The following is an 18,100-nucleotide window of genomic DNA, read 5'->3' as shown; positions in this document are numbered from 1 at the left end:
CAAGTTTATATTCTGTGGACTATATTTTGGGGTAGATATTATAGGTGAGGTATTATGTCAAATCACAACAAAATTTATCACAAATAATTTATTCTCATTAAAATTTCAAACTATTTGCTATTTAAAGCAATAAACATTAAAACAATAGAATCAAAATAAACTCACACACATAAAGCAAAACATGCAAAAAAGCCAAGTGCGAAAATATAATAAAAGTACATATCAGACTTGTTTTTGTTCCTTTTGAAAGCAATGCAGATGGAATATAATTTGTGGTTAGTAAATTCTATACTCTATTAGATTAGATTGTGAATGGGAGATTAGACGATTTTGTAGGTAGAAGTAGGCGTACTTTAAACGGCGATAACCAGTGTTGAAATATCAAGCTTCAAACCTAATTGGAGAATTATAATAACTAATTTTATAACTGTTGCAATACAGAAGCTGAAAAATTAAATACAATTCGTCTACTCTATATCACAAGGTTTATAGCAATCAAGCGGATTTCAATGGGCTTAAAGCAATGTTTTGATGTTAAATCCCTGGATAATCTTGTGCTTAATAACTCGGAAAATTCTGAAAATTCTCCACTACTCAGTTATTAAAAAAAATACTGTATTTTAATATTGAGGTCTTCATTTCTGAAAATTATAACAGTATCTTGTAAGTTCTTTAATATTGAAATGTTTATTCCTGAAGGCCTTTTTATTTTTTCGTATTCTTTTACATGTTTTTAAAATTGTTAAATATATGTGAAACACCAATTATGTTAATTGTATATTCTTATCAAGATATATAACTCTGTCAAAACAATTCGATCAGAGTATTATTCTACTGTTTTGGGTTAGCTGTATATTATATGTGATGAACTGGTTTATTTTGCTACTAGTTCCATTTTTATATTAGTAGATAAGTGAGACTGAGAGGAACATATTACATTTAAGGAGGTTTGTACTCAAATCAACCTAATACACTAAAGTTCTTAAACTAGTATTTATTTATTAAATTATTATGTATATCTTGAACTATTCCTATTGAATGATCTAGATCATCTAAAAGCTTCGAATGAACTAATAATAATTCATTTCGAATCTTCGAATGACCTAGTTCATACTTTGAATGAACTAGTTCGTCTCGCAACTGAGTCCAGTGTCCTTCAAGTTGTCTTCCATTGGTCAAACTTCCAGTTCCCTTGCGAATGAACTAGTTCTCTTCTAATCATCAATTGAACTAGTTCATCTCGAAAGTGAGTCCGGTGTCCTTCAAGTTCTCCTCCATCCATTTGTCGAACTTGGCCGACAGTTCGGGGCTCATGTAGTTCTTCCAGTCGCCAATGACTCCCTTGCGAATGAACTTCTCGTTGTCGTCTTTGCTCTGGAAGTTCTCGCCGTTCTTGACCTTGAGGAAGGCCTCCAAGTTGAGGGCGGGGTTCTCCTTCATCTTGTTGAAGCTGAGATGGTCGATCAGCGACTGGATTTGAGTGTCGCTCAGCTCAGGTTTGTTGAAGAACTTGGTCGTGTCTTTGATGCACTGCACGTGGTTCTAAAGCAAACAGAAAACTGTAAGCAAGATGTGGAACGGCTAAAATTCTGATCAATATGAGATAAATATATGATTAATATATATGTCCCATATGACCAGGTGACAAAACACAAATTAGTTCAGTAATATTGTCTTTTTTTGTTAGGGCTACTGTTGAATAGAAATCAAAATAAAAATCCAAGTAGAATTTAATATTGTTTACTCACAACATGTTTCTATTATGCCATTATCAAGTTCCTTTTTAAAAAAGTAACTTACTTAGATTTTTATAACTAGTTCAGTAATTTATTGCATCCATGTAAAATCAAAAATGAATCACTTTCTTCTAAAAGTTGAACCCAAATTTTAGTTTAAACCATCAGCTAACTCAATTAAAACTTTAAAACATACCTAACTTAGAACATACTGAGCCTCATATCAATTATTTAGTTCTAAACTGTCTCGAGTGGAATATCTACTGAGAAATTTGAAGAATCATGTTCCCAGGACTTTTGTGAGGTCAGCATACTTCGCTTTTTCTCATCAGTATCAATGCGGAGCTATTGATACTTCAGAATAAGGTTGTCAGGATACTAACAGACTCCGATAGATTAGCTCACTGTAGACCCCTATTTGTCAACGTCTATAAATAGATAGACCTTGCTATTTATAGAATTGAAAATCTCACTATAATCAACCATTATACAGGGTGATTCATAATGTTGGTAAAATAATTTTATACGTGATAGTAGAGGTAAAAAGAAGAAAAAAGTTCTTATAAACATATATCCATAAACGCTTCATTAGCGAGCTATACAGAGTGAAAGATTTCGCTCGGAATTCAGTTCCTCTGGTGAAATACACCGATGCTGAATTGTTTGGGCACTAGTTTTTGAAAAACTTAGAGTTTAACCAGAGCACCGCTTCAGAAGAGATTGGCCTAGACACTCTCATCACACAAGGGGAAAAAGACATATTGACATTCCATTTAACAGATTATCAAAGTTGAAAAATATGAGTAGTTGTAGGCATAATGTTATTTAATAGACTGCCACAAGCTTGGGCGGAAGCTCCGTTTCACTTGTTCAGAAGAAAATTATATTTTCGGTTGGTCAAAAATCCTTTTTATTCTCTTGACGATTATTTTGAACTTGAAATTCATGACCTTTAGCTTTAAATAATGTAAATTATTTACAGTAATAGTATTAGTATTATATTGTAAACTATCGACTTGATAATTTTATTTATTTTTATTCATTTATTGTACAAAATACTACAATCATAATATAGTTATGACAGTGGAGGAAGAACTAGGCTGAACTTGTACTATTTCTTTCCAAATTTTGATAAGAAGTTAATGTTGTCCAAAGGTTGAGGTTATGATATGACACACTATGCCTACTTCGTCACTTGATTTTTGGTCCAGGAATAATATTTTGAAAATTTGTAAATTTGGAAAATTATTGTAAATTTGACGTTGCTCATAGCATGTATGTTTCATGGCAATAACATTATATTTATTTATTTTTAATTTTTATTTACTTATAATAAATGCAACTATAGGCTACATTACATGTACTTAAACGAGTTTAATAGTTAAACCAACTTTGGAGAAAGCAATCCTTAGGCCCGTATGCAGATACTCGGTTAAAACGAAGACATGTCAGCTGTTCGTTTAAACCCTGTATGAAACACATTGTGATAAATACAACCATATCTTCAAGTAGACGTGGTTTAGCGTTAAACGTGTAGTGTCGTTAGCATACGGCACCATCTACGATTTACATGCTGTCTCATTTATTAAATAATGCATTCCAAATAATTGAGTTTAAAGTGTAACCACTACATTCTCTTAATGTTCTGACTTTTGTAATTGAGAGAATAAATGATTTTAAATGCTTGACTGTGAAATGCTTAGAAATTGTTGACTATTCTCCTTATATGTTCCTCCAATTTATATATATTATAATTTTGTAATTTTAGAGAATTATATTCTATCCAATTGTGTGTACTTTTAAAATGTATATGACTTGCCTTTTGCTCTTATTGTAGCCTGATGGTCAATAAAAATGAATCTTGAATCTTGAACCGTTCAGTTTGGAAATAATGGAGCTATTTCGACAAATAATTTATAATGGCCTGAACTTGATATTTCTCTTCAATGAAATGTAAGTGTCAAGTATTGAATAATATTAATTATCTTTTTAAAATGTAATGTATTCAGGGCTACAATTAGTTGTTTCAATTTGTGTTTTTCATTCAGAATTACACAACTTACAGAAAAGTACCACAGGCTTATAAGCCCAAAACGGTTCCAATTCTAATTTATTCAACTTAGTTTCTTATTTAATCTGTTATTTTATATTGAAAACTTTTCAAAATGGGTACTATGATGTTATTTTATGAATATTAATTATTTTTACCTTCTTCATGTCCTCGTATTTGACAAACATCACATTATCAGACTCTTTGTGCAGCTTCCAGAAGCCACGAATGTGATCCCAAATCGGTCCATAGGGAGCTGGAATATAAGCAAAGATGTCGCAGTTCATAAAAAGATTCGGTTCAAAGTTACTTGGTGATATTTGTTGAATGAGAATTGATATTGTGGAATTTTCCATACCGGTAATTGAAAAACACAGTTTTTTTTGTCACATCCACATTTATATCAACATATATTACTATAAAAAATGTATATTACAATAAATTACACTCATAAATGTGGATGTCACAAAATAGAACTGTGTTTTTCAATCAAAGTTACTTGTTTTTTCTCACCAAAGAATACAAATAGGCATCACTAAAATTGAGTTAAATCTTCTTTTTAATTGAAGATTTAATCAGAATGGCCATGTTCATCAATTTAATCAGTTGAGAATAAGTTCATAACATCTGAGGACTATTTTAGAAAATTAATAAATCCTCCAATAAGAAAATTGAAAATCCTTCAACAATGAACAAAATCAAATCTATTGTCATATAGAAAACGAGTTGTTTTTAGTTTAAGAATCTGTGTGTTGATTGGAATCTTATTATTATGTATTTCTTGCTTATCTATTATTTTAATGATTCATACATTTGTATGCATAGTATTTTTCAATTTTATTGGATAAATTTGAATGAACAGACTTTACTTCAAAACACCCCAAACATTAGAAATTAATTTATTATTGCATAGAACGCCCTTTTGTAGTTTTATAATGCAGATCTATAGTGAGATGCACGTTATAATGGCAGTGGAGAAAGATAGGAGAACAACGTTGCCGATTCTCTGTATTGTCAATGCCTTCTATAGACGGTAGCTGATACAGGTTTATTGAAGTAATACTAACTACTGTTCATTCTCGTTTAAAATAATCAATTATATTTTATTAAGCAAGAAATTATATTTTTCAATAATGAATTTTCATAATTAAGGTGGAATATTTCGTTAATTAATTTATTAATTCTACATTGTTAAAAGACGATCTGGCAACAGAGCAAAGGAAGGAAGAGATATCCACTTTGTTGAATGATAGACAAGGATAGCAATACCATTGCTAATTAAACACTGCCATTATAACGTGGACCTCACTATTTAGTGACACACACTTCAAACTGTCAGGTTTCTTTATGAATAATGTTCAAATTTTTCCTATTTGATCAATGATTACGGTTTAAATTTTTAAGTGAATGTCATCCTATACCACCATGGTAATAAAGTAGTTCCCACGGCTTTTTCCGCTTTACAGCATCTCTTAACCTTCCGGCAGTCGCGCTGTTATAAAAAGTACAACAGTGTCAGTTTTTCTGCTGCACAAAACTATTGAATGGGGTGGTGTCAGTGAATGAGTCACCTTTGCATTCCAAAACTTTCCCCCCATCACTCTACTGAGTTGCAGTATCAACCGAGCAATGGTTCAGTCTTCAGGAGCCATTTAGTCGCGACAGTGTAGAAGTCGCACTGTGCATAAGATAGGGGAATACTGTAAACGGGGATTGTAAACGAACCAATAACACAGAATTGATAGCTTTGCTTGATGCACCTTGAAATGGTAATCATCCAAATTTTCATAGGCGTGAAATAATCCAAGAAGACGGAAAAAGTAATTATACAATTGATCAATATGTTTTGACAGTAAACGAGTACAAAACACTTGGAAAATTGGACGTTGTACAAAATACAACACGCGACTGCTCGTGTGATTGAGTAGGGAGCGACTACCGGAAGGTTAATTATTTAATGCAAGAATTATAAATACGATTTATGTAAATGTTTGAGGAAAATAAATGTGTCGCACCTTTGTTTGCCAGGAAGAGTTCACAGAAGTCTTCAAAAGGGCCGTCCAAATTGTGAACTAGTTTACAGTAATGGTAGTAGGAGACGCACATGTCCTTTGGGTTTCTAGCAACGTACACTATCTACAAAAAACAACAACACAATTTTAGAATACAATCTTACATCCAGTCTAACTGAAAGAACTGGCTTATACACGTTCGGGATAGGAAAATTATGTATGACGCATCATCACGTCTGAACTACTGGACTGATTAACTTGAAATTCTGAGAAATAGGTTGTCTTATTCACTTCGCAAAATGTTCAGTCCTTAATTATTTTCACAAAATAATATAAAATGAGCTTTTAATTTGATTGGATTTTTATGGGATTGTATTTGAATCCTATTATATTAAGCAAGCAATTTCAATATATCTGTTTATATTTGGTTATTTATATGTTCAACGGATCTCGAAAACGGCTCTAACGATTTTCACGAAATTTGGAACATATAGTAGTTTTATGATATAAAAATTCGATTGCACTAGGTCTCATCCTTGGGAAAACTCGCTGAACGACATTGAAAGGATAATTCATCCTTGGCTGAAACAGATGAGACTTTCGTCGTCTGTGGATAGTAAAAAGTGAGCGAGTGATTCTGTGGAAAATCAAAATATGGCATCCCCGAAATTCATAAGCTGACGTATAGCCAGCTGTGAAATATAAACACGATCATTTTAGAGAATTGTGTCCTGTTTATCAATAAATAAAAATAACGAGCAAAGCTCGGTGCCCCGATATTAATAATGAATTGTGAAAGTTACCTTTGGTTTAACAATAGTCAGCTGTTTTGGGAGCAGTTCGAGGGGCAGATGGGTTTTGATGAAACGAGGCTGACCCTTGGGCATGGCTTCAACTAGGTCCACCGAATTGCCAAGCTCCTCCTTCCAGTCCCCCTCCTCGTTCCCTAGGACGGCTGTCAATCTAAACAAAAGAATCATAAATAAACATTCAAGTAGAAGGAAAAAACATGAAATTGAAAAATAAAAAGGTTTTTGAATTAATTGATACTACAAATAAAAAAGAATATCTCCCTTTCAGTTACATATAATAAAATAATTAAATTCTGTAATATAACATTATTGCCCGATTTCACCAACCTTGGTCAAGGCATTTGAACATGGTTAAAGTCTATCCGATGATCAAATCAGCAATAATACGTTCCACCAACTCCAGTTACTTTTGACCACGGTCAAATCAATGGTTAAGTCTGACTGCCGCCGAACGGGTGATCAAATCATTTGAACACGGTCAAAAGACTGGTTCGATCAATTTCCTTGCTTGGTTGTAGGTTACCATATATGTTTTGACGCAATGAAAAATCTCAAATGTTTTTCGTGCGATTGAATTTAGTTGTATGTCATTTATTGGGTTCGTTCTCGGACTCTTTTAATTAGTAAATTATTGTAGTATTGAAAATAAAGATAGATTTTGATATAAAGATTTGCTTTACTCTTTTATTACACAGTAGGCATATATTATTAAATCCTTAGATCAACCTATAATTGATTATTTTAAACGAGAATGAACAGTTAATATTGCATTAATAAATCTTTATCAGCTAGGTATAGAAGACATTGACAAGACAGGGTTTGACAACGTTTTTCTCCTATCTTTCTTCACTGCCATTATAACGTGGACCTCACTATACTAACATGTAGTGAATGTAACACAATGTGTTCATTTTGAAGCATTTCCTGATTTGATCCAAATAAAGTATTATTTTTAAAATATTACTGTGAGGTGAATTTGGTACTTACTCGATGAGAGGTGTCCTAAATATTCCTGGCTGCTGGGCGCGCTCATAATCCAAATCATTGCAGATACACCAAACCATCTCTTGTGTCCATGTGCTTCCTAAAATAAGCAACAAATTCCATTAGTGAAAAACAGCAAGAATATAGATGAAAATTGAAGAATGAAGACAACCACGCAATTCAGTAGAAAAAGTATCCAACAGAATTCGTACGGTATCCAATAATTTATTTATCCAATTTAACTGGATAAATAAATGAAAATTAATGACGACTGTATTATGAGGATCGAATATTGATAAAGAAGATCTTAGATGCTACTCTACTTAGAGTAGACTCTAATATTTTAGAGTTTAAAATTACCAGTAGTTCTGTGAACAGTAGACCTCACGCAGTATTCTCATCCACAAGTACCTGATTGAAACTATAGACCTTATGGAAATACAGCAATAGACTGGCTTCTCCACACATCTGTGTAATCACTTGTTAGCTGATTCATGATGAATAATTCTATAGTCTGATTTCTACTCTAATATTGGCGTATGAAGGAGGCTCCTTTTTCCTTTTATATTATCCTTGAAATGCAAAATTTCCAAAAAACCTTGTATATACGTCGACGCGCAATTAAAAAAGGAACATACCTGTCAAATTTCATGAAAATCTATTACCGCGTTTCGCCGTAAATGCTCAACATATAAACATTTAAACATTAAGAGAAATGCCAAACCGTCGACTTGAATCTTAGACCTCACTTCGCTCGGTCAATAATGCATGTGTATTCACTTGGCATTGATAGAACGGTTGTTTATTTGTTTGTTATCATTAAAAGTTTTAGCATCTTTTCTTTTTAATAACAAAACATGTTAATTTTAGTTCAATAATTTTTCGTTTAACACCATTCGCTGATCCACATTTCTGACTGTAATTCATTTTAATATCTCCAAGATCAGATTCGTATTTATGGAAGATTGAATACTTCTTCAGTATTAGAATATTTTTTTCTGACAAATATCTCATTGTGACTAACACCTTCTAAAGTAGAGCCTACGAGTCACTGCATGACTTAACAACTTTTCAATTCATTCCTTGAAATATCACTATTTGAATGAACTCCGTCTAAAACATCTCTATCAATATGCCTGTTACAAAATTTCTGTGTCCTATCAGTAAAATATGTTTTCTTACGCCTAACATTCTCCGAAAACTTTCTGCCATCTAAAGAACACACTTTAATATCATAGCCTTCTTTTTCACAAATTCTATGCATCCTTTTATAAACCCGATTATATTAAATAATTATATTTAGCTTATTGATTTATTATAAATTTAGTTTAGTATAATTAGTAGCTTTTAAACTTTTCAGTTTATTATATTTAGCTTAATCGAAGTTGTAAAAACAATTCAGAGTAAAATGATTATGTTTACCACAAACTTTACATTTCTTACGTCTTCTCTTTCCATTACCATCAACAATACTAGCATTTTGATGCATTTTCTCAATAGAGTCACGTTCATTACGAATTATATCAAAGTTAACACGATTTTCGAACAACCTGTTATCAATCCTAAATGAAAAAAATTCAAGTCACTTTCCAATAATTCTTAATCATTTCCATATATTTTTCCTCTTTGTCAATTATATCTTCCTCATGTAGCCTACTTGTGTGAAACTAGCATCACAATAAATATTTATTTAATTCAAAACAATATCATCACAAGTATGATGTTGTAATAAAAATTTAGTATTGATAAATTAATAAAAGCTTTACTTCTAAAACAATTCTCAATTTTAATTAATTCATTTCCGATTTCCTCACTTGATGTATCACAAATAAAAGCTTTATTTTTAAAACAATAATTCTCAATTTCAAATTCTTTTCCGATTTCCTCACATGATGTATCACAAATAAAAGCTTTATTTTCAAAACAATTATCCTCAATTTCAAACTCATTTCTGATTTCCAATAGTTCTTCAAATTCTGGTTCTATATTATCACCTATTAGTTGCACTTGTCCAAATTTCCACTCATTCAAGAAATACTGGCATGATAAATCATATTTCTCAATATCTTGAACTATTCTCCAATGGTCATATAATGGTCCTATTTGGTAAGATTATAATTCTTTCAAATATATTTGGAGACAAACTCCTGAAAATTCTTGACTCCTGCATATTTGAATCTATCTTGCTACATAGGGATAAAAATCTTGCTACAAAATATCGGACATCTTCTTCAAATTCCATTCTACAATCATATAATTATTTTTCTAATTTCAACAATTTGAGAGGAGATCGAAAAAAATCCAATCAATTTTTCTTTTACTGGCATATACAGTATATACAAAATTGTTCTGTCGAATCAAAAATCGTTCCCAATAACTTCAAAATATTTCTCAGCATTTCCTTTCAAGTGAAACCGCTAATATAATACATTATCGTTTTCAACCCAACCATTAGCTGAGGCACCTTCTCAAAGTAGTTGAAAAATTCATCAATGTCAAATTCTTCATCTTTCTCATCAAAAGATTTCGGCAATAGAAAAGTTTCAAGTTTTTCCATTGTTAATCTGTTCCAATCCCATTCTTTTTCAAAATGCATAATAAGTTTCCAATTAATCCAGTTTCAATAATAATAAATTCTCCATATCTCAAAATCTCTTCAACTATCATAAAGTTTCCAATTAACAAAATCTTTCCAATAATAATGAATTTCTAACTCAATCCTTTCTCAATGATCATCAATAAATTTTCCAATTCTGATAAAAAACCCTTTCCAATGATCATATATCTTGCATTTTTTACAAAATCTTCAACTAGCGTAGCTTTTTAAATTTAAAATCTCAAAATCAATAATCGTAAGTTTTCAATATTGTGAATCTCAAAATCTGTATAATAATCATTATTCTCAATCCGTTGTTAGTAATCTATTTTGCAATACGCACTGATAAATGCGAGATGCTGTGATATCTATCCATATAATGAAACCACTGGGTTGTTGTCGAAAATATCACTTATTTATTGTGATAAATTTCCAAAAACCTTGTATATATGTCGATGCGCAATTTAAAAAGGAACATACCTGTCAAATTTCATGAAAATCTATTGCTGCGTTTCGCCTTAGAAGCCATTTAAGTAATACAATACTGTATATAGTAGACGGACACCTACAAATGTCATATCATGCTATTTCTTCCTGAAGTTGCATCTCTCTCACAAATTGTCCTTCACCAATCTCGTATAATTTAACTGGCTGTTGCTTTAATACCTGTACATTGTTACGACTATTTTAAGAAGTGGAGTGAAAAAGCAGATGCGTAAATGCGCAACATATAAACGTAAAGAGAAATGCAAAACCGTCGACTTCAATCATAGACCTCACTTCGTTCGGTCAACAAACATGTTTCAACACCTTCTGATACATGTTTGTAATTTTTACAAAGAAGCACCGATCGGGAGAGAAAACTAAGGATACTTCTTGTGTACTATTTCTCTCCCAAATTTAGATAACAATTTAAAAGTCTGCAGAGTGTTATGAAAACTAAGAATTCTAATTTTGATGTTTTCACTTAAAATACATTTAAGATTATTATGAACCATTCTCCCTCTCTCCTCAACAGGGAAGAGAAAAAATCAAAATTTATCACTATAGTTTAGAAAGAGTTTGTAATATGTTTTGAATATTCTAATTGGAAGCAATGTAATTGAATTTGGCAATAAATAGTACTACCGGTATAGTCTACTTATATATTTTTATTATATATCTACACACAGTTGAATGGGGTACCGTAGTGCAAACAATTCTAAAAGAAAAGGGGTTTCAAAAATAATCTCTATCAAATTACACAATACTTCATAGGTGTTTTAAAATTTAATGTTCAATAGATAATCATTTTTGTTATGAAACAGAGCAATCATTTTATTCAAATTATGATAGGTATTTTTTATTTGTTTATTGTTCAATAATGGAATAAAAGCCAACATAGTTTTCCTTCTTCAACCAGTTCGGTTCTATCAATTGAAGGAAATCTATAGTATGCACATTATGAAAGTCTGTTTACGGTATTTATTCTTCATTCATAGCTGGGGTACATGATTGATCAGTAAGTAAAATTCAATGGTAATTGATCATATAAAAATATTAGCCATCGAATGGCTATACATATCCAGGGGTACTTTTCAATGATAAAATCAAACTGAATATGAATAAATTGTGAAGTTAACAACTACAAGACTTAACCTATTTCGGACTATGGAATAGCACAAGGAATAGCACAAGGTTACGTTATTTTTTCTTCCCATTATTTTGATGATGTACTTATTGTATCAATCAATAAAGAATGAATAAGTGGTTTTATACAGTAGGCCTACTATAAAAAGATAGGTACTATCATAGATAAAAGATAGCAGAAGATATTCCATGGTATAGGGTGTTTAAGCTCCAAATTTCACTGTTAACTCAAGCCGATAGTCCTAGTAGTTGTTCTTGGTGAATCTATATGTAACGCTGGTAGGCTCTCTTACTGTGCCGTTCATACACTCTCACCCGGCCAAACAGTATTAGAAGACAGTAGTCGACAGTGATTGGCTTGAGTCAATTGAATCGGCTTGAAAGTTGGAACATAAAAGACTTATACCATATGGGATATCCTCTCATGTCATATTTTCTCTATATGGTACTATTATAAATATTAGAATTGATCAATACTTTATTCTTTATTCATTTATACAATAAATACATCAACGGAATGATAGGGAGAGAGAAAAATAAGGTAACCTTGTGCTATTTCTCTCCCAAATTCAGATAACGTGTAACACATATGGCCGGAAATAGGTGAAGACTGTTCGCTACACTGTTTTTTAATTAAATTGGATAATCTTTTTTCAATATAATTGTTAAGATCATTATAAGAGTGAGAAAAAGTGGAAACTGACATTTTTGATTGGTCCAATAAGTGAGTTATGGGTTGTTGAAGTGATAACTCCGTCTTCTTTCCAGATCATAAACGGTTTCGACTATATTAACAGAAATACTCTCTTAAAAATTCGAAAAATGTATCTTTCCAAACTAAACATTTTATTCCCCATATCGTTCACGAATAAAAAAGTAAATTTTTTTGTAAATTCGATTACTTTTTTATTTTGACATTAATCGCAAAAAAACCATATTAGAACAAAACCAATGATAATAGGTACTGAATGTATTAAAAAAACTCCAATGGAATATTCGAAACCGTTTATGATCTGGAAAGAAAACGGAGTTAGCACTTCAACAACCCATAACTCGCTAATTAGACTTACAAGTAGACTTAGAAATTTCAGTTTCCACTTTTTCTCACTCTTATAATGATCTTAACAATTATATTGAAAAAGATTATCCAATTTAATTAAAAAAAGAGTGTACCGAACAGCCTTATAGTCTTGTAGTTGTTCACTTCACAAAATTTTCAGACTTCAAATATTTTCACAAAGTAGATTTTCAAATTTAGATGCTTCAAAACTAAACTTAGAAGAAATATTCCACATTATTATTACTATAATGCAATATTTTTCGGGAAAAGTGTACTCTATAAAATTAAATAAACATTGTTGACGAATTTAATAATTGTTACCTGTCCGTGGAAACGAGACCAGCCACACGTCATCTGGTCGAACTTCAAGGTTGATAATGCGCTCTCCAATGTCCTGGTACTTGGGAGGTAGGAGCACTGAACCCGGGTTCACCTCAATCATACAGTCTTTGCGCTTGAACAGCGCATCCATCTTATGCGCAAACACAGGCTCGGGTCTTCCGTATTTGATATGCATCCTGAAATTTAGAGAAATATCTGATGAAAATTTGATAGAAATTCAAAATACCTTTTTTTTGCTCTCAAGGGGTGAGGTGTGTAACTATAAAACTCTATCTAAAACTACAGGCTATGTTGTATCTTTATTGAATCCCACATTATTCAAATTCAAATTAGTTTGTTCATAAAATATGACATATTTACAAGAGCATCCTGGAATTTGGAAACACGAGAAATATCTGATGGAAATTCAAAATACCTTTTTTGCTCTCAAGAGGAGAGGTGTGTAACTATAAAACTCTATCTGTCCCGGTAACTATAGACTTTGTTGTATCTTTACTGAATCCCACATCATTCAAATTCAAATTAGTTTGTTCATAAAATATGACATATTTTATTTATTCTCTATTCATTTATACAATAAGTATCAAAATGATAGGGAGAGGAAAAATAAGGTACCTTGTGCTATTCCTCCCCCAAATTTAGATAACACATAGTCCGAAATAGGTCAAGTCTTGTAGTTTTTCAATTCACAAAATGTTCAGTCCTCCAAGTATTTTCACAAAGTAGATTTTTAAATTTAGATGCTTCAAAACTAAACATAGAAGAAATATTTCGCATTATTATAACTAAAAAAGGAAATATTCACATATTGGAAATATAATTTAGAAGAATTACCAGAAAACAAACTTATTCACAAAAGCATCCTGGAATTTGGAGAACACCAGAAATATCTGATGAAAATTTGATAGAAATTCAAAATACCTTTATTGCACTCCAAGAGGTAAGGTGTGTAACTATAAAACTCTATCTATAATTATTATAGACTTTGTTGTATCTTTATTGAATCCCACATTATTCAAATTCGAATTAGTTTGTTCATAAAATATGACATATATTTATTTATTCAGTCTTGTAAAATTATTACACTTATGTGAGAAGGCATAACAGGCTTATGCCCAAAACTGTCCCTTCTCAAATTTTTACTACAGTCCAAATTAATTTGAAATTGTTTATATTATTTACAAAATATAACAATGTTATGGATTACATGAATATTCTCCCTGATTGGATGGTTTGTCCGTGTGCAGGGAGGAGACGCAAATTATCAGACAGAAAGCAAAACACTAGCAATAATGAAAGAAATCACAAACTATGTAATAAATAAATTCGAAAGAATAATAACAAAGTTTATTATGATGATAAATATTGAAATTAAAAATAGAAAAAATAAGAGGTGATAGTTTCTTGATCCATTCCGAGCTGCGATGTATTAACACAGCTGAAACTTTTATTTTTTAACACACTTTTTTCTATGTTTTTCACACGACATGCAGTCAATTGTCAATGTAGGTACATAGAAAAAAGTGTGTTGAAAAATAAGAGTTTCAGCTCGACGACGTTTAAAGGGCTGAAATAGCTTTATTAGCGTGGTAATTTCAATTTATTCACCATAGTATTTCAATGTAATATACCATAATTCATTTTCGAACTATTTTTGATGACACTATAGTAATGGTTTTTTAGTAAAAACTCAAGTATTTATAGTAATAGAGGAATTGATACTGAAGTGGGAATTACTGAATAAACAGATACATAATATGTTTCCCCATAACCTACGGTAGTAGAGTATGAAAAGTAGGTACTAATAACTAAATGATAAACCTAAAACCTAGTAATGAACCTATAGTGAGGTCCACGTTATGATGGCAGTGGAGAAAGATAGAACAACGTTGCCGATCCTCTGTCTTGTCGATGCCTTCTATAGACGGTAGCTGATACAGGTTTATTAATGTAATATTAACTGTTCATTCTCATTTAAAGTTATCAATTATATTTTATTAAGTGAAAAATTATATTTTCCAATAATTTCATAATGAATTTTTATGATCAAGATGGAATATTTTGTTAATTATGAATCCTACATTGTTTGAAGACGATCTGGCAACAGAGCAAAGCGAGAAAGAGATAGCGCTATCCGCTTTGTTGAATCATAGACAAGGATAGTAATAGCATTGACAATCAAACACTTCCATTATAACGTGGACCTCACCACAGGGGTGTACACTAATACGAATACTGCAATGAAAATTACATCAGGAAGTAGAATATTTGGGAAAAGTTAAAAATATGAGATTCCATTCATTAGGTACCTCTTACTTTTTATTTTATTGTCATTTCCATTCTGAGATGAAAAAGCTAAGAAGGATAAGGAAATTGAAAAAGCAAACTGATATGAACCTCGTAGAGGCTTTTTTGCAATTATAATGTGCATCCAGAAATTGTAATCATACCAAATAATATAAATTAAAAATGTATGTTGTTGATAGACTACAAGTAATCTTGTTCTGATTGTTATCTTTTGCATTGTTTTAATTTTTTGTTTTTTCCTTCTGCCCATAACACTAAATATTCTTCTATTAGGCCTATATACATATCTACTACATATATTTTTCCTTGTTGGTTATCCATCTTGTTCTTACTAATATTATTACTATTGTATTTTATATATCTTTGAAGTGAAAAAACACTCACATTCTTTGGTGCGGCAGCCAAAGTTATATAAAAAATACAATGATAATACATATTTTTGATAAATTAAAAATAAAATCCCAAAATTTAACAGTGATGGAATAATAATACGGTACCATATCTCTCTCAATGTGAAATACATTCGTTTTATCAAATTATAACAAGATATTGTAGATAATGATAAAGTTGAAAAGCAGACCGATTCATTGAAGATAATAAATATTGAAAATACTGTAATTTACCATATAAAAAAGGATGGAAGATAACTTATAAAAATTAATGTAGCCTACTGAAGATAAAGCAAGGTATAGGTAGTTAACCGATTTCTGATGCTTCCTGGTCTCCAATAAAGATCAGAAATCGAAGAATTGCAAATCATCTTTCAATTCAGAAAATGATGTTTATTTATTTATTATACATCAATGATAAACACACATAGTTATATAATGATTGGAAATGAGAAAAAGCAAATAAATCGATTTGTAATAATATAGTTTCAAATTGAAAATACATGAAAAAATCAATATAAATAAAAATTAGAAATCTAAGTACCCTTTTAAAATTGTTCAATCACGACATGTTTCGGTTAGAGTTAGTAACAATTTTAAAAGGGTCCTTGGATTTCTATATTTTTTTCATATTTAAGAGTAGCCCTGAAGAAAACAAGACAATGAAAAATCAATATTGAAATTATCCACAAATTTTGCATTAAATACCGTACAGTATTAATGAAGAGAACAATCTAAAAATACAATGAACTTTAAAATAGAACCAAATTTTCCAGCTACGGTAACTTAAAGTGGTGTGGTCTCAATGAGAGAAATAATAATTCAAAAGTGTTATTTCAAATTTATTTTTCATCTGGCTTAATTATGAGTAGCCTCAAATGAATACAGAGTTCCCAAATCCAAAAATCACCAGGAGGTGATTTTATTAAACCATAGCAAAATATTGTAGATTATGATAAAGTTTATAGTAATCAGATAATAGATAAGCAATAGTAACGTGATCCAGTAAAATTGAACAAATAATTTTTCATAAACATTTTTCTGACTTTCTTCCTATAACTGTAGCGGCTCACTGTATAAAAGAAGTCAGTGAATCGATTCAATATTCTAGATGGACTCCGAACCAATGTAAGATAGGAATGCTTACCTGTATTTATAGAAGATGCGAAGTTCAAGATCAAGTAGCTAAGTCCAGTTAAGCACCAATGTGTGTTTACTCCACGGCTTACACAGACACACTGACTAAAGTCCGCAGTTGAGACCTCTGATATAAGCCAAAGATTGTCTAGACTCCAAGATTATGGGATTATCTAACTGGTTACCTTTCTTATTCCCTTTCCCAGCATCCTTCTCTCTCCCTTCTCCCTCCACCATCTTGTTTCTCTCTTTCTCACTCTCCTTCCTTCTCACTCCCTCTTCTTGTTTCCTTCCTTGGTCTTCTTCTTCTTCCCTTTCTCACACTCTACTTTCTCCTCAAAAACAAACTCGGAAACCAAACTGAGATGAAACCGGAACAGAGTGTACTTTCATTTTTGTGAAATCGATCTTGTTTTTTTTAGTATCTAAAGTTAGAAACAGAAAATTGTACACTTGTTGCTTCCTTGAGGCTGGACTCTGGGCGCTTTTGGTTATAATGGGTGTTGTTGTTGTGAACAACAATGTTGTTGAGAACAAAGATGTTGTGATTTTTCAATTTTTGTTTTGGGTGTGTTCTGTAGCTTTGTTCTCCATTGTAATAGTTATATCTCAATTTTTCATCCACACATATCATGGAAAGTAGAAATATATAGGCCTGAGCCTACAATGAGAATATTTTTTATATAAAGGTAAATATAAATTATTTTCTTAAAATGTATGAATTCAGGGCTACTTTCTTGTATATATTTATAAAATAGAATTATAGTACCCTTCAAAATTAATAAAATAACAGAATAACAATTCAAATTATTTTAACTACTAGCAAGCAGTAGACTTGAAAGATATGTTTACTATTAGATTATAAGTCTACTATTCAAAGATTTGAGCCAGATGGTGACAGGGAAATAACGCTGAAGTCCCACGAGGTCTGCAATCTCTTCATAGTGAATCATTTAATAGAATCAACAGTTGCCAATAGTTTGCAATTGGATAATCACATTTTCTCGAATTTCGAGCTTATTTTTAATTTTAGGTGAAAATGTTAC

The 18,100-nt window shown here is 31.2% G+C and overlaps 1 protein-coding gene across 1 annotated transcript; it reads right to left on the bottom strand.

The window, feature by feature from the left end:
- Positions 1–73: 73 nt before the first annotated feature.
- Positions 74–17,215, bottom strand: LOC111047280 (luciferin sulfotransferase). The gene is made up of 7 exons (XM_039429846.1): positions 17,065–17,215; positions 13,201–13,397; positions 7,598–7,694; positions 6,602–6,761; positions 5,802–5,922; positions 3,945–4,042; positions 74–1,542 (listed from the first exon to the last, which is right to left on the bottom strand). The coding sequence occupies exons 2-7, from the start codon at positions 13,394–13,396 to the stop codon at positions 1,231–1,233; spliced, it is 984 nt and encodes a 327-aa protein (XP_039285780.1). The 5' UTR covers position 13,397; positions 17,065–17,215; the 3' UTR covers positions 74–1,230.
- Between the last annotated feature and the right edge of the window lie 885 nt (positions 17,216–18,100).

Source organism: Nilaparvata lugens, chromosome 5 (genome assembly GCF_014356525.2).
Source record: "Nilaparvata lugens isolate BPH chromosome 5, ASM1435652v1, whole genome shotgun sequence".
Lineage (NCBI taxonomy): Eukaryota > Metazoa > Arthropoda > Insecta > Hemiptera > Delphacidae > Nilaparvata > Nilaparvata lugens.
This window is presented reverse-complemented; position numbering and strand designations above follow the sequence as displayed.

Coding starts and splice junctions, on each gene's coding strand:
- LOC111047280 (XM_039429846.1), bottom strand. CDS start 13,396: ATGCATATCAAATACGGAAGACCCGAGCCTGTGTTTGCGCATAAGATG. Junction 6,762..7,597: donor TTTAGGACACCTCTCATCGA/GTAAGTACCAAA, acceptor TCTTTTGTTTAG/ATTGACAGCCGTCCTAGGGA. Junction 5,923..6,601: donor TGACTATTGTTAAACCAAAG/GTAACTTTCACA, acceptor TGTTTTTTGTAG/ATAGTGTACGTTGCTAGAAA.